This window comes from Lactuca saligna, chromosome 3, assembly GCF_052625555.1.
Source record: "Lactuca saligna cultivar CGN05327 chromosome 3, ASM5262555v1, whole genome shotgun sequence".
NCBI classification, from domain to species: domain Eukaryota; kingdom Viridiplantae; phylum Streptophyta; class Magnoliopsida; order Asterales; family Asteraceae; genus Lactuca; species Lactuca saligna.
The window spans coordinates 57,799,877-57,820,603 of NC_136419.1; the positions used below are offsets into that span (position 1 = coordinate 57,799,877).

Here is a 20,727-nt window from a genome sequence, read left to right on the forward strand (position 1 = left end):
AAAAAACTTAAAGCAAAAAAAAAAAAAAAAAACATAACGTTTTTTTTTAAATTATGCTAAAAACGTTTTTTAAAATAATTTTATTGATTTTATTAGTTAAAAATAGATCATATAAGTTCCTATTATTTGGGTAAAAAATCAACTAATCATATTAAATCTCATGATTTTAGGAATTAATTAACTACTTATAAATTATCCATAATTAATTATATTATAAAATTCCTTTTATGTCCTTATATATATATATATATATATATATATATATATATATATATATATATATATATATATATATATATATATATATATATATATATAGAGAGAGAGAGAGAGAAAGAGAGAGAGAGAGAGAGAGAGAGAGAGACTGAAGTTGCAACAAATGGCCTAATTTATTATTCTTATACTCTTAATGAATTTAGTCAAAAGAATCAATAAATACAGATATTTGATATTATTTCAAAATAAACGAACAAAAAATAAAATCAAAACCATATAAAAATGAAAATAGATTTTAAACGATGACATGACTAATTTATTATATAATCTAAATAGACTAAGTTTTAAATCAATATATAGTGATATAAAACAGAAACATTCACATGTAAAAGGTTGGTTTTGATATTATACTAAATAAAAGGAATAGACATAAAGACTGAAAGTATTTTAAATATGACAAGATGATGTGACCGCACTTTATTTCATCATGAGTCACACGTTCAGTGTCACAGATTCAGTGTATTATTTATAGATTTTGCATCGTGGAAAAAGAATTTCTATAAATAAAACCCTAATTCTAAATAATAATAAAAAAACATGGCAGATTTATAGAGATGTGCACAATTTCAATGATTACATTTACCCAAATAAATTTAACAACACTCTGTATACCAACACTCAAGGACACAAAAAAAAATAGAAACGAAAAACCGGCAATGTACAAACTCGGATGTTTACATTATCACCCCGAATACATACAAATTTATAAAAGAAAAAAAAATCAATTAATATCAAAGGGTACAATTATCGACTCACAACCATTTGTACAGCTTTTTTCTGAGCCTGTGTCAAACTCTGAAACCATTACAACAAATCAGAGATTAATAAACCAGAAGGGCAAAATGGGAATTAAAAATAAAAAAAGTAAAGAAATGAAACCTGGCAAAGATGATCAAAAAGAGGCTTGTCTCCCTGAGAGAACTCCCGAAAAAAGTTGGTGAGATAATTCCCCAAGTTAATCTACCAAACAGAAAGTAAATTGTCATGAAAAAATAAAACATGAATTTTTCTATTTTTGAATAAAAGTAAACCTCATTAAGGGGATCAGCAGCACATAGTAGCTCATCATCACAACCATCATCATCATCCTGTTAAGTAAAATGACTTATTAGTCCATGTAAAAAATAGCTTGTAAAAAATATATTGACTTTTCAGTTTGACCTCATTGAAAGCTTTTGCCATGGCATCAAGGTAGCCATTTGAAGGTCTGGTAAACGATGTAGTACCCGTTGAATAAAGCAAGTCTTGCTCTATTTCAGCATCACCTGCTTCCACTTCTTCCCAGTCACTTTCCTACAAGGGCAATATCGTAATTCACAAATTTGTAATAATATTGAACGCATATTATAGTTTCACAAAAATCTATCAAAATTACCTGCTCGTCTTCTTCTCCAATTTGTTCTTGAATCTCAAGCAACACATCCACCAGCACACCAAGAATCTACATTTGCCCAAATTCAAAAAAAAAAAAAATTATCGAAAATATAAAAGGTAAATAAAATATAATATTTATAAAAGAACCTTTGCAGGGAGGGGCATTAATGTCCATTGATCAGGAGAAATTTTGGACTTTGAACGTGTGGTGATGCCTACTGATGATTTGATCAAATGGCCTTGAACATTGATGTTTCCAAATTCAACATGTCTGGTTGATAATAACAAGGCTAAAGCTGTTGTTGTGATTTTAATTTGGTAGGCTCCTTGAATTTCCCCTGTGTAATGAGTTACAAATTTTTTTTTTATTAGATTTTTTTAATTGCGATAAATAAACAAATAATGAAAAATAATATTCACCTTGTTGTTTGGTCCATTCTGACATCACATAATGTAAAGAATTAGTGTGGCCTTCAGCGGGGATTGTGATTAGTAAATTAATAAACTGGTCAACATGTGGTGTACTCATGTGAACCTGTGTCACAAAAACAAAAATATAAGCTCATAAAACTATATTAAGATTAAATTACATTTTTGGTCCCTGGGTGTAGCTGATTTTAGCAATTTTGGTACCAAAAAGTTCTCTTGTAGATTTTTTAACATTTTTGGTGTCTGTTCCAAGTAAATGACTATATTTTGTATGAGTATAGTTTCTTTTTGCAATTTTGGTGCAAAAAAGTCATTTTATTTGGAATAGAGAGACTAAAAACATTACAAAAATTTCAAATAAGGACCAAAATTGCCCGTGAAGACTTTTTGGGACCAAAATCTTTTAAAAAAAAAAAAAGAAAAAAACCAAACTATGCGCGCAGGGACCAAAAATATAACTTACTCTAAAATAATAATGAGTAATTTACATTATTGGTCCCCAAGTATAGCTATTTGTTCAATTTTGTTCCCAAAATGTTTTCTTTTGCAATTTTGGTCCTTGTATAAGGTTATTGTAACAGTTTTGGTCCCCTAATCAAGTAAAATGACTACTTTTAAGGCCAAAACTATTTTTTTAAAACTACTCTAATAATGATAATAATGAGTAAATTTCATTTTTAGTCCCCAAGTATAGCTAATTTTACAATTTTGATCCTAAAATGTTTTCTTTTGCAATTTTGTTATTTGAGGTTTTTGTAATGTCTTTGTTCCCTAATCCAAGTAAAATGACTAATTTTGGGACCAAAATTGCAAAAATCAACAAAAAGTCATTTTACTTGGAACAGATACCAAAAACATTATAAGAACCTCATATAAGGCGAAATTGCAATAGAAAAACTTTTGTAGACCAAATATGCAAAAAAATAAGAAAAATAAATAAAATCCTAGCCTCAGAGACAACAAAATGTAATATACCCTAATAATAATGATATGATAATAATAAGAATTACCAATCTTGCAAATATAAGAAGTAATGAGCTTCTTAATCCAGCAATTTGGCAAGATTGCATTCGCCTAACAAGAGCAGCAACAAGATCCCAAATATGTTGTGCCATTTGTGAGGACAAATGTAAAATAAGTTGCAAAATATAGTTCCCAACAAAAAGGGATCCAGAACTATCTAGATCTGGATCAAGAAGCCTGTCAAAAAAAGTCAAAATTAAATGTTGACTTATAACAAAAAAGTCAAAGTTTTTAGTTTTATGTGTCATGTATTAACCTTGAAGCTACATCGAGTAAACATCTCATTGTGAAACCAGGATCACCACCCCATGTGAGCAATTGTTGTTGTCCACCAGAAACAAGAGCAGCAAGACATTGAGTTGCATTCTGATTCAATGAACAGAAACTAAAAAAATGAGATTTCCGAAAGGGCAAAATTGTCATTTGGATTATGGGCAAAAAGGGAAATTTTGTTATAATGTTATGTATATAACCTGCATTTCACCATGGTCATCACTTTGAAGAACTGTACGTACAACCGGATCAAAACACACTTCATAAATTGCTTTCACCACATCAGTAGGTGCATTCTAGATATATCGAAAGCCAATAAGTCATACAAATATGTAATAACAAAGGGTATTTTAGTAAATTTATATAACTTGCCTTCAGTAACATTGTCAAAAGATCCAAAGAACCAGCAACTAAACCATCAGGCTGCTGTTGAGGCTGAAAAAAAAAACACCAAAAAGTCAAAAAGTCAAAACTAATTTAGGAGATTATTTTGAGGAAAATTTGACCAAACGTACCTTGTTGAGGATGGGTCCCACGTATGGCAAAATGCGTAAAACGAGAGGATGAACACATCCAGGAGCATTTTTAATTGCCTGTTATGAAATAATAACTGTTAAAACCAAAGTAATAATGTCTTAATATTTTTATATTTTAAAAATATTGTTTTTAATAAAATTAATTACCTCAAGAACATCAAGTGCATCAATGCTTATGAAAGGGTCAGAAACATGTAGAGCCCACATGTTAAGTAGAATAGGAGAAATAACAGGCTCTATGGATAATGCAGATTCATGACCTACAATAAAAAAAAAAATAAAAAACTTCCATTAGAAAAATGAGAAATTAAACAAAGAAATACAAAATTACCAACCTGCCCTCACAGCTGCCTGCAGTGTTTCAAGGACAAGATGCATTGTCTCATCGGATGCCTGGAAAGTGTTGCATGTTTAACAAACGAATTTCTGAATTTATGAATAAAATAAATTTTAAAATTTTATATTACTTGTTTTAGAAGCTCTGTGAGTGATGAAAATAGAGCTAATATATGAGGCTGAGGTATTCCTCTGTTTGTATCTGGTAAGAGTTGAGAAAGGGAGCGACATGCACCAACTTTGACAGGGGCAGGGCTGGAAATAAAATTTATAATAATTATAAACATGAAGTGTAAAAGGGTAAAAAGGTATAATAATTACACGTCCATGCCGATTGCTTGAATAGCAGCATAGAGGAAATGATCAATAACAGCATTGTTGATCTGTAAAGTATAAAATATAAATGAGAATATTGTTGTTAAGGACATGAATAATCTTAACAGAATAATAGTTACCACTGATGAGAATTTAGCAATTGATGAAAACATACGAGCATAAAGAAAAGGAAACTCATGTACACCTGCATTAAAAATAGTGATTAATTAAGAATGTTAATGATATAACAGAAATAACTGAAACTCTACCTGATGCCATGTCTTCAGTGAAAGTTTGTTCCAACAGGTTTCCTAAATTGACCCCTGAAGGCCCAGAAACCTGAGAATATATTATTATATTATGATTTTATTAATAATAAACTTCATTAGATTTTAAAAAATAAAGAAAACAGTAATAACCTCAACTTCAAGCAATTGTTCTGATACAGATGACACAGCAAAAAGTGTAGCCTCCCTCATCTGTTAAAAAGATATATGATAAAGAAAATATATAAAGTGGCTTGATTTGAATAAAATAATATAAAAAAATTTTACTCAGGCATACCCTCCACCAATCAGCAGAGCGTTTGAGCCTTTGTTGTTGAGATTCATCGAATCTTTGTTTAGCAGCATTTAATATTGCATAAACTCCATCAATTCCACAAGAAATTACAATTTCCTCCAACAAAAGTGAGCCTGTGGAAATAATGGTTATTTTTTTTAAATATTAAATGATGAAAAAACAAGAAAAGGGATTGGAAATGAGTGAAAATGCATACCAGAAACTCGACAACTGTAAGTGTTTTCATCTTCATCAGCAACATATTGATTAGCATCCATTGACCAAGCATGGACCTGGATATAGAAAACGTAAATTAATATTAATTATTTAAACAATACTTTTGTTATAATATTACTAAATAAGACATTATGTAAGTTAGTTACCTGTTGTTCAGTCATTTGCATAAAGGCAATTGAATAGTAGACAAGATCCTGGATACTATTTCCAAAAGCCTGAAAATAAATGTAGAAAGATTATCATATCATATATCATGTATTGAAATCTTGTAATGAGTAAAAAAAATTATTTACCTTTACAAACTTTTTATGACCAACAATCGTTAATAGAAACTCAAACAACTACAAAACAAAAGAAAAGATAAAGATAAAAAGATATTAAAGGTTAAACACAGCAGAAGTTATTCAACAGCTATAAATAATTAAATACAAATAAAAATTTTACTTGAATGATGAAGGATTCAAGGCTTGTTTCTGAGCCATCAGAATCATATCTTCCTTCATATGAATCTTCAAGTCCTTCAATTGAAGATCTTTCATATACAACAAGAGATGACACAAATGTTTGCCATAATGGAACCAAAACCTCTGAAAAAAAAACAATCTTTTTAAGTTTTATGAATAATAGCAGTGATGACGGGGCAGGAGGGAGACAATGGAAAAAGACAAACATACCCATGAACTGACTTTCTGCTAGGCTTGGAAAGTTCTGAACAAATTGGCCCAAGCACTTTAATGTCTGATAGAGGAATAGAAAGTGAAAAGTGAGTTTACATTCGGTTAAAAGAATATGCAAAAAAGAAATTAAAAGAAATGAATAAATACCTCCATTCTGATACTCCAATCATCTGGATCTTCAGATTGAACAGGATTCTTAAGAATGGAAGAGAATTCAACCATCCAAGATTTGACCAATGGTAACATCAATGCACTTGTTTCTGTCTAAAAATATATATTCTTTTCATCAAAGAAAGCAAATAAAATGACAAATTTGACCCTAGGGATTGAAAGTGTCCAGAAATAACGTACCTTGTACACACCACTCATAACCCCTATCATTGATGTACAAGAATAGACTATTGAAAGAGCCTTTGTGCGCAATGGTTTGTCATATATCTGTAAAAAAAAAGCCTCACATAAATGGAAAGTTTGACTTATAAGTTAAAAATTATAAAATAGAGTTGACCTGAGGTGATGAAACAATAGCATGCAAACATGGGAACAAAACTGGTATAATTTTGGGCACTAATTTATCATCCAAATCAGCAGAGAGAAGAGCCAAACATCTAAGAGCCCCATTCACTGCATTTGTATTACTTTGATCATTAATTAACTTCATTAAGAATGGGAGTAACTCAGGCCATTCATCTGGCCAATCATGAGACGCCACGGATGCAACTGCCATACTAATAGCTGTGCAGATTTTTCGATGAGGGTCATCAAGTGAAAGCAAAAGAAGACCACGTACAATTGCCTGATAATGGAAAAAGCATATAATTAGGAATATTCAAATAGTGAAAATAATAACTCCAAAAAGACAGTGACCTTTTCCTCATTTGAAACAACAGGATGTTCAAAGCCATCATCGTCTTCCTGCCAGTGTTTCTTAATAAACTGTTTAAGAAGAACTGCAGCTAAGTAAAAGCACAGGTTAAGTCTCACAAGGGTAACAATTTGAAATGTATCATTATACAAGAAAACCTCATAACTTTGTTTAATTTTGAGCATTAGGTAAATAATGTGGCACCAGAATCATACAACCAACTTAATAAAAGGAAGACAGTGTATAACTTTTTCAGCAATGGCAAAAGGATATTTGGCGAGATCCTAGAGGAAGATTCCTGTTAGCAGCAATTTTCGATAAGGCGCTTCCAAAACCTTCAAAGATTTGCAATAACAGTCATTGTTAATAACAAGCCATGTAAATTTGATTCATAATAATATTTAATCAAGATGAGTTAACAATTTTTGGTTGTTACAATCAAGCCAATTGATAAACAAAGGTTTGTCAGAATCACTTGAATTTTGCAAAATGTTAATTTTAATCACCAGAGTTCAAAGATCCCTAAAGCTTGGTGGCAAAAAGAGTTGCCAATTACATATAAGTTAAAACGTCTCTTGAATCGCCAGCCTGTAAGAACAATTTAAGAAACAGACTTATACTTTCTCTTTCTAATCACATATTAGCTTCTTGTTTACGAACCTGTAAATTGTAATACTAATAATCCAAGATTCTTCTCCTAATTACTACTATCCGACAATTAAACACTAATAAAGCACGATGGACCTTAAGTCCAAAAAGTTGAACAGTAGAAAGAGAATAATTCCAGCAGTGATAAGATATACACAACCTGGTATATCAAAAAAATTCATAAATGAATTATAAACATACCAGGTTGAACGGACGCCTGATTCAAAGACGCCTCTGCGAAAGATCGAGCTTGCTGATTAGTATCAAGAGTAGCATTCAGAGAGTTGATCAGCCACTGTTGATCTTGATCGATCATGTTCTCCATTTTTAACAAGCTCCGCAAAATGCGATTGTGAAACTGAAGTGAGTGTATTTAAGGTGTAATCTATGTTTGCGTATGTTTCCCGCTCTTTCTAAGAATTTGGGGGGAATGACAGATGAATATATATGGTGGGTGAGTTGTCCGATTTTAGGGTTTTACGAGGACATAGTGGAGCTACTAGTAAGCTTGATCGGGTCGGGTTAAATCATTGTGTTGGGTCGCGTGAAGATATTATGTCGGGTCATGCTTATTGATTATTTAATTTGGGGAGGTCTAGTCCTATACTCACTCCTCAACAAAATATATCTCCCAACGTAATTTTAGAATTACAAACACACTAGTTTGTAAAAAACTTTGAATGGAGTTTAAAAAAATTTCAATTTGAAAAAAATGTTCAAAATCAATAATTTTCTTTGGTTTTGATCCTTGAAATTTTGAAATGACTATTTTGCCATTATTATTTATTTTTCACATTTTATTTATTTGTTTTAATTGTTTTATAATTAAAAAAATAGAAGGAAGGGTCTCTCTCTCTCTCAAATCACTTTTTTAAGCCCTTTACTTTCTGCATTTTGAAATTTCAACAATGGTGGTTACATTCTCCCTCCGTCACCTCCGAAGGGCCATCACCGGCCACCGCCAAATCAAATGAAATGACATCAAAAATCACAAATCCTCCATAATCAAAGCTAAAAAAAATCTACCGAAATAAACCAACCCAAAACAAAACAAAATCAAATACCCTTCCATAAACCAAATGCATGGCTCGTGGGCGTTATGCATCTCCAAATCGGTATCTTCAATGGGGAATCGGCGTCCACATCCATCATGAACTGGTAGGATATTGGTTGGGGATCGATCCTTTCCAAAAAATCAAAATTCGCATAGTTTCTAGAGATGAATCAAGAGGCATCTTCCATTCTCGTTGCCATAACAAGGTATATTAACACACATCTGACAAGTTCATCAGATTCGATAAAGTCGATCAACTTCCTCAGACCATCAGTTCAAACTCCTACAGGTCTTCCATTTGATAAGATGAAGAGAGAGAGAGAGAGGAAGAGTAAGAGAGAGAGATAGAGAGAGAGAGAGAGGAAGAGTAAGAGAGATAGAGTAATAGAGATAGAGATAGAGAGAGAGAGAGAGAAATAAAGAAACAAACAAAGAGATAGAGATATATATAGTCGTTCTTGATCCAAATCTCGACATTTTCTCATTAGATCTTTTGTCGATTCCTCCACCTACTATTTGTTTCAGTCATGAAAACCCATAAATCAATTTGTTTCTTCCTGATGTCATCGATTTGAGATAAGCTTGATTTAGAGGTGAGGGTGAGGAAGAAGAAGATAGGAGAGAGAGTCTGATAAAGGGGGAGTATGTTACCAATGAGATTTTATTTTATTTTTATTTTGAGCATATGCATGTGTTGAAGAAGAAGAAGAAGAAGAGATGTATATATATATATATATATATATATATATATATATATATATATATATATAGAGAGAGAGAGAGAGAGAGAGAGCATCGGTAGGGGAAGGGGAGGGATGGACCTAATTCTTTTATTTTTAATTTTAAATAATAAATTATTAAAAAATATATATAAAAATACAATGAATAAATAAAAATGGCAAAACGGTCTTTTCAAGTTCTTTATCGACCAAAACCATAGGAAATTCTTGATTTTGAACTGTCAATGCAAGTTAAAAATATTTTGGACCTTATCCATAATTTTTTAAATACCATAAGGATCAATTTTACAGTTTTATCAATTACATAAGTACAAAAAAAATACTTGTGATTTTCGATCCTATACTCTTATACAAAATATCTCTCCCAACATAATTTTAGAATTAGATAAGTACAAAAAGATACTTGTGATTTTCTTTCTCACCAATAATTGTCAAACCTTTTTTTTTTTTTTTTGATTTTTGAAAGTAAAATTATGTGATTACAAAATTAGACTCATAAAAGGCCTTTAAAGTATATAGAAAAATGATACTTGAAAGCGAAGTCTGTTCATAATGGGCTCAAGATTATTAATAATAATAATAATAATAATAATAATAATAATAATAATAATAATAAGCATCTATAAATAAAAATTACATTAAAAAAATGGACATATCTTTATAAAATTCACTATTAATATTGAAAAACACAAATATAGTCAAACATTACAAACACAAATATAAAATTCTCTATATAATTATATTATATACTCTAGGAATTTTGGGCCTCTTAAAGACATGTGCCTTAGATGACCGTCGAGTTGCCCACCGTTGGGGTCGAGCCTGCTTGAAAGCGGTTATACTTTTATGCTCTTTATTCCATCATTTCCAATTACAAAAAGGACAATGTATAGTGTAAATAGGTGAGCAAAAATTATGATCCGGACAGAGTTATGTGACGCGTCGCAGTCAGATTTGGTTAAACATGAAACGAACATAAAGGTCACACCCAACTCTTTCCTTTCATTTTTGGACACACACTCTCCTAAGGTGGTTTATCAGGGGTGATTCTTAGGAGCTTTTGCAAGAACTTCGGACTAGAATTCAAAGAGGATCAAGAGAATCAATGAGTCCTTTCTACTTCTATTTGATTTTTAAAAACATGCATATTTTACTTTCTTTCCGCCTAACATATTGAGACTTATCGACGTTGTAACTTAAAAGGTCAAACTTGTCTAGTCAACTGTATGGTGATAATATATCATCGTTTTACACTTATGTGTGGCGATAACAAAAGTCATTGTTTCGTCACCATAATCCCTTATTCTTGAAGTGGTGGCATGATACCCCTAGTTTTTATATAAAGATTGTCATTTTGTGATAATGGTCATTACATAACTAATAATGGACTTTTTTTAATGATGTATTTGAAAAAAAAAATAGGAGATAGATATAGTTTTAAAATATTTACCAAATAGTTATAGCTTCAAATTTTTATATATTATCAAAACTGGTTTTACTATTCTTACTATATTTTTTCTTAAATTTTATGTAACTTTTTACTAATAATGTTTATCAAAAAAATTTACAAACATGATATAAGCAAGAATTTATTTATCAACCTTTTTTTAATCTAAACCAACTTCTTTCAAAAACTAACAAACGATTTTTTTTTTAATTCAAGCAAACAAAAACATCTTAAATTAAAACTAATTTGTAGGTATAATGCTTTAGGAACAAAACCAACAATCTCTTCCTTACAAGAAAAACAAAATAAAATAAAAAAACATTTGGAATAACTTGATTCAATAAGCACTATCTACAAAAACAAAAAGATTAAAAAAAAAAAAAAAAAAAAAAGGATATGAAGTCCAAATGGTTGTTGAATTTGTCTTCACTTACCTTCTCTTAGACTAACATTTTTTAATTTTAATTGTGACCATTTTTATTACAAATTCCACAAATGTTCATATTTTTTCATGCTTTAATGTCTGATACGAAATTAACATCTATCTATCAAAAACAACATTAGCAAACAACATCAACAAACAAAATTCAAAATCAATAATTAAACATCTACCATCAATTATAATCATAAACTCAAATTGGAATTTTGATACAAGAAACAAACAACATTGAAGCAATTAGAAAACAACATCAATGCAATATTGAAAATCAGAACTCTCATAAATCTAACCTAAGCAATCTAACATAAGCAAAATTCTATACCAAAATTCAAACTCATAATTCATTATTTGTTATAACCTGTAGGTATATCTAATTAAGTATATTCAATCCAATATACCAATTAAACACCTAGTATACTCAATTAAAAAATCAAAACCTAAGTATATTCAACGAAAATCTCAACAATTGCTCACAAATGCAGATAAAAAGGTTCAAAATTCGAACATAATCAAGCGAGAACATGATAGAGACGTCGATGGAGTCACAAAATCAATGTTGAATTTATAAAAATCAATGTAAAAAATCATATCTGAGATGAAATCGCCAGCCGATGTGTTCGAATGTGGAGGCGTTATCGTATGGTAAGGCAAGCTGGAGCTGTTGCTGATGATGGTGGTGCGACAGGTGAAACAATGGAGCTATGGCCAATAGTTTTTTCAAAAACACCTTATTTAGTAAATACTTTTAAAAGCATACTCCTTAGTAAATATTTTTTCAAAAACATCCATTTGGTCAAAAACTCACTAATATATATATATATATATATATATATATATATATATATATATATATATATATATATATATATATATATATGATTGAGATCGGTTGGGAACTCATAGTTTCCCGAGAACCCGATAACTAAAAGTGGAGCGTTAGATGAAAACTAATTCTGTAACATCCCGAATTCCAGAAGTACGATTTAAGAGTTTAAAGTGTAACTTCGAAGAAGGGACTCGACGATTAGGTACGCTTACTCGCCGAGTCGGAGCGGGTTTGGGTCGCGAATTAAGTGACCAACTCGCCGAGTCGGAAGCTGGACTCGACGAGTTGGTGTTGGGATGAGAAAAACCCTAATATTAGGGTTTGCATCATATTTAAAGGACTTAATGTCCTCTCCTCAACTCCCTTAGCCCCCTCTAAGATCCAGTAAACCCTAGCTCGTGTGTATAAGGCCATTGGAGGAAGATTGAAACTTTGAGAGGTGTTCTAGAGGAAGAAACTTAAAGATCAAAAGGGTTGCATCAAGAAAGTAGTGTAGATCCAGAATCTACTGCAATTTTGGGCACATCTAGGAGGTAATGAGTTGTTACTTTTCCTTTGTTGCTTCTAGATTTATTCTTGAATGAGATTTGGGGCCATTTTGGTATGATTGAGATTCACTTCGGGTTTGGAGTCCAGATCTGAGGTTGCTACTTCAAATCTAGACTTGTATTGGTCCAGAAAGTCATAAAGCAACAGTTATTGAATTGTTGGTGAATCCCTTTTTGTCTAAAACACAAGCCCTAGTGTGTTTTGGGTCTATATCTCCTTGGTTTCACGTAAAGTTTGCAACTTTATGTGAGGAATAGATTGTAGAAGGGTGGATCTATGGATTGGAGCCTCTGCATGGCTTGAAAAGCCTCTGAATAGATTGAGAACTGGAGAGACTCGGCGAGTCACATGGGTGTACTCGACGAGTTGTATGAACACGCGCATGGACTCGACGAGTTGGAAGAACAACTCGGCGAGTTTGTTGAAGATCACCTTGGACTCGGTGAGTCTGTTCTTGGACTCGGTGAGTCAGGTCGTAGAACCCCAACCTCTTTTGGTTAAATCCTTGGATTAGAGAGTCGGTCGGCGACTCAGTGAGCCAGGCAGGATGGGACTCAAAGATCGTTGGACTCGACGAGTCTTGGGGCGACTCGGCGAGTTGAGTCGTATTATGGGAGTTTATGAGTATAGGAGCTCGACGAGTCGTCCGGGTGACTCGGCGAGTAGAATCAACCAGGAAGGTTGACTTTGACTGAGGACTTTGACTTCGACTAAGAGTTGACCAGTTTGACTCCCAAGGGTATTTTGGTAATTTTGGGTATTTATGGAATTGGTTGTTTGGTAGTGTTCTGTGGTAAAGATCATGTCGGTGGTTGGAGCAGCTTGGTCTTATCTTTCCAGTCGGCAATTGTAGGTGAGTTCTCCTCACTGTATCAATAGGTTCTACGGCACCAAGGCCGACCCTTTATCGGATGGAAATTCGGGTATTGTTTGTTATGTTATTGTTTTGCTAGATATGCATCCTGGTATTTAGGATGGTGTTATGTTAGTGACATGGTTAAGGTCGGTACCCGGTATATAGGGTAAGGTTATGCTAGTGACTAGTTAGGTCGGAATCCTGGTTAGGATGTTGCAATGTTATTGATATGCTAGATACATCCTGGTTTAGGATGGTTGCTATGTTACTGATATGCTAGATTTCATCCTGGTTTAGGATGGTTGCTATGTTATTGATATGCTAGATACATCTTGGTTTAGGGTGGTTGATATGTTACTGATATGCTAGATACATCCTGGTTTAGGATGGTTGCTATGTTACTGATATGCTATGTGATCTGTTAGACTGTTTGTCTGGTTAAGGATTGTTATGCGATTAATTATTTATTGTGCATATGGTTGTTAGAAGGGGGGTTGGGTTGAGGCGAGTCCTGCTTTGTGCTGTAGGCCAACATACCCAAGGCTGACCAAATATTCCGAAGGCCCAACGAGCGGTCCATATAGGCTGAAGGCCCCAAGAGAGCGGACCAGACATGTCGAATGCTCAGAGAGTGGACCAGGCTGACTGAAGGCTCGGTATGGGTGGACCAGTCATACTGTAGACTCAGAGAGTGGACCAGGTGGATTGAAGGCCCAATACGGGTGGACCAATCACACTGTAGACCCGATGTGCATGGCTGTTCTATTTGCGATATGTTATGAGTATGTTTGTGTGTGGTTGGTATTTTGGGGGTAACTCACTAAGCTTTCGGGCTTACAATTCAGTGTTTTGTTTCAGGTACTTCAGGAGAACGTGGCAAGGCGAAGGCGTGATCGTACCGCTCCTCATGTTTTATGATTCATGTGATATGGTTCTGGGGGATACTCTGATGTTTAAACTATTTTGAAAATAAGATGTATGAACTTAATGGTTTTTGAAGGAAATAAAATGTTTTAAATTGGCTCAAATTTTTGGTTGTTACAAGTTGGTATCAGAGCCTTGGTTTGAGTGAATTGGAGGAACATTCGTGTGAATCCAGTCTCAAATCAAGGAGGGATTTACAAAATGGTTTTCAAAAGGTTTTCAAAATAAGTAAAGGAGGATGCAGAGGGTACGATCAGCCAGAGCCAGTAAGTAGACCCCAAAATACCACACAATTTATTTGATTATGTAATATGTTAGAACAACATGCTAATACTAGGCTAGGGATCTTCAGGAATTGCATGATAGAATTGCCTGATTTCATGATGCCTATTAGCTTAGGGTTTTCCTTATATGAAATTGACATCCTTACTGTAGTTGTTTAGTCTATGGATCACGACTGTACATAATCAAGATCTTATAGCCTGGGAATGTTTGATTTGACCTTAGGGTAGAAATGGATATTCAAAAGTCTATTGGGTCCAGTGTTATGTGTGGCTAGTATTCACTAATGTTGCAGGGTCGGTGGAAGTTTCATGGATTGGGTGGGTAGTGAGAGGCCGAGAGGCCAGATATGGGATGTTTAACGTTCCTCTAGGGGTGAGGATTTAATCACTCGCTACATTTATGTATATTGTTAGGGCGTTGTGATGATACTTGAGACAAATATGGGTAGGTGTGGAAGGTAGTATGGACCCGTACTACTGAAAGCACAGGACCCATACGCGTGGCAAGGAAGTCACAACCCCTAGGGTTGGATTTTGGAGTTGTTTCCCTGTCATTATATAGGTTATTAGAGACCTGTTGGTGTATTGCCAGAATGGTGGTCACAAGACGTCTTGTGACCGGATCCAGGTTAGGATCGGGAGTTGGCATCAAGGATAGGCCAGCATTGTCAGAGGATCGTTTCAGTGAGATCCTCCGGGAGGAGGCGATCGAGGTTGTTCGGGGATAAATTTCGAAGATGATTGGGTCTTTCAAGACCTCTACGGTTGAGTATTTTGTCGAGGGTCATGTAGACATTGCTGAGATGGTTGTCGCGGCAGCTTTGGCAGTTGTAACGATGGCAGGGAGAGGAGCTGGATGGGCTTTCCAGGACCGGGACATGTTATCGGTACATAATCTGATGATCAGAAGGATACAATTTTCTGGGAGTAGGAAGATGACCTGTACTCGTTATATTTCCGCGGGTTGAGTGGGAAAGTCTAGCTTGTGGGTTTATAGATTCGAGGCTCAGGGTTTTGCTCGAAGCCGGGTTAGGGGTCGTAGGAACTCCGGAAGGGAGTGATGATTATGTTCAGCTGGGGTTTTGCAGCTGGAAGTAAAATGGTTGATTGATGAATTGAACTGTCGTTTGGTAGGGCAAGGACTACACCCTCTCAGTTTCCGAGCTCGAAGGAGTGAGCAGGCTTGTGACCCCAGGATCAGGTGTATTCCAGCTCGGGGTCAGTTGGTTACAGGAATAGGCAACATTATTTCAGCGCCGGTGAGCTCAGGACGGTCGGCGTGACATAGTGTTGTGAGGTCCGGTTTTCCTTGGATCTCTTGTATCGGATGGAAAGGACTGTTTGTGCGGTCTATTGTAATTTTGGGACTGTAGACTATGTCTTGGGAGTAGTTTGTAGCCCGGTTTAGGGCAGAGGCTGTTTCAGTTGTGGGTGTCTGAGTTAGTGAGTGAGTCAGGGTGTGAACCCTGAAGAGAATGATTTCTAAAGCCCGAAAGCGAGAAGCTTGTTTGGAACACCTTTGGAGAAGGGGTTTTATGTGGGAGGACTGCGGATGGAGTCCCACAAAAGGGTTATTCATCATGGTCAGTATTCAGTGGTTAGCAACCATTAGTGGTTGACAGATTAAAAGCGCCAAGAGAAGTAACTTGGTGCCGAGGTATTAGTTGGAGCATCTATATGGTGGTCTTCAGGAAGTGAGTGTGGAGTCATTCACGCATTAGTGGTTGTCGGTTTCACTAGGATTCAGGAAGTGGTCATCTGATTCTTAGAAGTGTGTGATGAGTCAGGGCTAGCTAGCAATGGAACACTAGTGGGAAAGAGTTGGTTGTCATCGGATAAATCGTTGGGAAGTGAGGAGGATTGGGAATCCTCCAATCTTCATGTATTATAAAGGCTTAGTTAAATCTAAGTGGGAGGAATGTTACCCTGAGATGCTGAAGTGGAAAGGTTTTTAAACGGGGATAAGTTTCACAACCCGACAAGGAGAACAGAGGCCCTATTAGATGCTTAGTTAAGGGTTGTGTTGTTTGGGGGTCGGCAAAACTCCCCAGCATAAGAACACGTCTTTTGGATGCTTGATAGCAGAAGTTGGGTAACCATGTTGGGGTCCTAGTCAAGAATCGAGTTCAGTTCGAGTTTTCGGTTGAGGGTGTGCTCGACTCTAAGGGTTTTGGATTGATAGATTGAGGGTTTTGATAGATGTCAGGGCTCAGCAGTGCATTCAGCGCGGGAGTGTAGGTTATTTAGCATGTATGGTAGACACGCGGGCCAGGGAACATACCTCAGATTTTCGAGAAGGTGGACGATTGACTGAAGGCCTGATAGGGCGGTCCAGTCATGTTGAAGACTCTGTTTATGGTTGTATATCTATGTTCGGGTATTGAGTAGACTGCTACGCTTTAGCACTCAATAGGTCTGTTCCATGTTTTGAGCATGCTGCTAGAGTAGGTTGAGGACTCCGGTGTATCTTGGTTGGTCGGAAGTTATTATTAAGGCTCGGATGGAGTTTAAAGAATCTTGGTGATCTCATCCGTTCGGAGTGTCTCTGAGGTTTCATTTTCTTGGATCGGGTAATACTCCAGTTGGGGACTGAGAATGGATCCGAATGGGTGTTTTAGTTAAAATGTTGGATCCAGCGATGTTGTTAGCCGAGAGTGTGGCATGATTGGAGCAAGTGATATACAAGTAGGGTAGGGAACAAACCATGGTTTCAGGAAAGGTAGTTGGTCGATGTGAGGCTTGGGTTTAGGCCATGGAAAGGATTCCGGGAACGGAACTGGAGTTCGGACCCCAAGAGTGCTAGAACAGACTGCATGGCAGAGATTCCCGGGGAGGATGGTTCAGGGTGACGTACGACAGTTTTGAGCGGTCTGGATAGACTGAAGGCCGGAAGACGTACCTATCAGGCCGAAGGCTCAGGGAACAGTCCAGACAGGCTGAAGGCCCGGGAGGGCGGTCCAAACATGCTGAAGGTTCTAAGAGTGGTCCAGATAGGCTGATGGCCTGGTAAGGCGGTCCAGTCATGCTGAAGACTCTGTATGTGTTAAGTGGATCTGTATGCGGAGAATGAGTGGATATCTCGCCATGCAATAGCAATCGATATGGTTTGTCCCCAAGCATTGATCATGATGATGGAGTTGGTTGGAGGTCGTGCGTTGGCCTTATTGGTTATGTGATATGATTCAGGGTGTATGGGAGTTCGAGAATAGCAGTTGCTCTACATGGATAGTGTAGAGTGGAGTTTAGCTCAGTGGCACTTATAGGTGCGGTAAAAGTTGTTAAGTAGACTTCCTGGAAAGGAAATGTATGTAGCTCTAAAAGGAGTATGAGTCCTCTGAAAGGAAGGTAGTAGAGTAAATGGATGATCGAAAGTGCTCCAGTTGATGGTGATAAGCACTGAGATTGTACTAGATGCGTGGAAGCACATACGGGTTGGATGCCCGTTGAGATTGTGGAATGGTTAACACTTGCACAGAGTCAGGGGAGATCAGAAGTGATGCACGGGCAGATCCTTGGATCCCGAATTATGGTTGTGGTCATGAGTTATCTGTGTAGTGGTGTTTCTGATGGGTTATGGTCATAAGAACATCCTATGTGCTCATACAAACCCTAATGCTTGGATCTAGGTTTCTCTATTGTACATGCAAGTTATCCAAGACTATAAACCCTAATTCTAGCATACAAGTAACCATATTAGCATAAGAATGGGTTTAAGACATTACCTTGATTGTTATGTAGCAACAACAATCCAATTCCTCCTTGTATTGACTTTAGAAAGCTTAGAGTCACAAATGTCACCCCTCTAATGGTTCACAAACACCAAGAGCAAGAGGATGAAGAGTTGAGCGGATGGAGGCTGCCCTAAAACGTGTGAAACCCTAGAAGGATGCTTAGCCACGTTTTTGGGTCATAAGGGATGTATATATAGTTAGGCTATTAGGGTTATCTAAGAAAGAAACCCTAATTTGGATGCTTAAGCCCTAAACAACCCATAGATTCCTTTCCTTAAGGCCTTGGACGATTTCCTCATGGGCTTTCCCATAGAATTCGTCCACTCCTTAATATAAGGCAATCCATAACCCAAATTGCAATTATATTATAATTACAATTCCAGTCCCTTTAGTTTAATTAATCTCTTCTAGTCACAAAACTAATTACCAATTAATTCTTGACTAATATTAATTAAACAATATGATTTCTCCTTTAATATATTATTCTCATAATATATTAATAAATCATATTTAATCCTTTCTCTCCATAATTCATCCTATCAAGTTACTTTGGTGAAGGCAACCCAAAAGGACCATGCATCATCGGGTCAAGTACATACCAAAATAGTTATGGACTTAGACACTAATCCAACAGTCTCCCACTTGGATAAGTCTAATAACTATTATGCGTATGACTTCAGATCCTGATCTGCAATCGTAGCTTTCCAAAGCCGCTGTCAACTCTGATCCTATCAGATACGCGTGTCCTTTAGATAAGGGATCATATATTCCTCCATTCTAGATATCGTATAAGAAATGATTTCAAATCATTCTCTTTGTACTATTTCTTGACTTCCGATTTATGACGACTGACTAATTGAACAAATCAAATTAGCCCTAGCTCGGCCGAGCATTTACGTTTGTCAATACTAAACCATCGAGGGGCCCAAAGATATCGCTTTTATCCTACTTGGGATAAAAGGAATGGATAAACTTTGATTCAATGCTCGCTTGCACTCACTCACCGAATCATACACAGTGCGTTTACATATTATCAATGTGCAACCAATTCGCAAGATACAACTCACACATCTCGGTTTCAAGAATATAAGATGTTATCGTCTCACCAATCACTCGTGATACAATCCATGGAGTGATCCAAGTGAGCGTGGGTTTGATCCAATGCTCAAATTTATATTCATAAGCACTCATGAACGTTGTAGCAAACATTTGCTTATGTCTAATACTCTTTTAGACAATCCACACACCAATTCACGATAGTCTTTATTCATACCTACTTCTAACATATGAATGAATATGGCTTGTTCGAATAATTTGATTGTTCTTAATCAATTAAATTATTCAGGAAGTCAAAACATGCAAAGTGAAACACAAGAATAATACTAATCTCATATGGCCCCAAACCTTTGAGTATAAATAAAACACCTTTTATTTATCACCATAACGATTACTCATTATATGTCGTTTCGGGTAATCAACTTCTTACTTGAATTATTACACTTGTCCCATGCTCTTTCGCATGCACACAATGTTTACCTATGGTTCTTACTTTGTGAAATAGATCAAATTGAACACACTTCCAATCATTCTCATTTTACAACTCCAAATCCTTTTTTCATAAGTGAAAGAATATCAAATTCTTGCTACTTATAGAATATGCTAGATTCTAACATTTTATGCAATGATCCTTTCGTAATGTCACCGCACCAAAGTCACAAAGATTATTGCCAATGATATTACAAAGTCTTCTATCGGAGATTATTACAATACAATTCCTTAGATATGATGTCTCTCACTCAAAGTACATTCCTTTGAACATCCTTTTGCAAAAAAAAAAATTCTAATCTAGACATAGATTTTCAATATTCAATTCCCAATATGGAAAACTTTCCATACTTAACATATGACAACTCATTCTCAATAGAATCTTATCTATATAATAATGTCGATATGGTCCATCCAATACTATACTTCCAACTACTCACAAGCAACCAATCCTAGGCGAACTTTGGATTGTCCTTTGATAGTTGTTTAATTATTTTGGTCAGAAACCGATTCTAGTCCTTTTTCCCTCTAAATGCGCTAAACATTTGGAAAATTTTAGAATGGTCAAATATTATATCATTTGCAATCGATCCTGTACCCGAAGCGTATGGGACACGATGCAAAATGTCTTACATAAATATTTGATACTTTGTCAATCTTTTGCCATAATGTTTTATTTGCTATGTTCTCAAAATTCGAATTGTGAAGAGGAATGCCGTAATCATAATCAAAATTTTAAGAACACACTATGTACTTTTGACTAAATTTATTAATATTCCACA

General features: G+C 35.3%; 1 protein-coding gene across 1 annotated transcript; it reads right to left on the reverse strand.

The window, feature by feature from the left end:
* Positions 1 to 801: 801 nt before the first annotated feature.
* LOC145036639 (ARM repeat superfamily protein) lies at positions 802 to 8,028 on the reverse strand. The gene is made up of 31 exons (XM_078985099.1): positions 7,752 to 8,028; positions 7,176 to 7,237; positions 6,905 to 6,997; positions 6,546 to 6,833; positions 6,389 to 6,475; positions 6,185 to 6,301; positions 6,035 to 6,098; positions 5,805 to 5,947; positions 5,654 to 5,701; positions 5,507 to 5,575; positions 5,341 to 5,416; positions 5,127 to 5,257; positions 4,982 to 5,041; positions 4,832 to 4,901; positions 4,703 to 4,767; positions 4,569 to 4,630; positions 4,379 to 4,502; positions 4,247 to 4,304; positions 4,059 to 4,171; positions 3,891 to 3,968; positions 3,748 to 3,810; positions 3,576 to 3,671; positions 3,359 to 3,468; positions 3,090 to 3,279; positions 2,071 to 2,185; positions 1,798 to 1,988; positions 1,652 to 1,717; positions 1,438 to 1,569; positions 1,308 to 1,364; positions 1,156 to 1,236; positions 802 to 1,071 (listed from the first exon to the last, which is right to left on the reverse strand). The coding sequence occupies exons 1-31, from the start codon at positions 7,873 to 7,875 to the stop codon at positions 1,021 to 1,023; spliced, it is 3,084 nt and encodes a 1,027-aa protein (XP_078841225.1). The 5' UTR covers positions 7,876 to 8,028; the 3' UTR covers positions 802 to 1,020.
* Between the last annotated feature and the right edge of the window lie 12,699 nt (positions 8,029 to 20,727).

Coding starts and splice junctions, on each gene's coding strand:
- LOC145036639 (XM_078985099.1), bottom strand. CDS start 7,875: ATGGAGAACATGATCGATCAAGATCAACAGTGGCTGATCAACTCTCTG. Junction 6,998..7,175: donor TTCCTCTAGGATCTCGCCAA/ATATCCTTTTGC, acceptor CTGTGCTTTTAC/TTAGCTGCAGTTCTTCTTAA. Junction 2,186..3,089: donor TTCTTATATTTGCAAGATTG/GTAATTCTTATT, acceptor TTTGTGACACAG/GTTCACATGAGTACACCACA.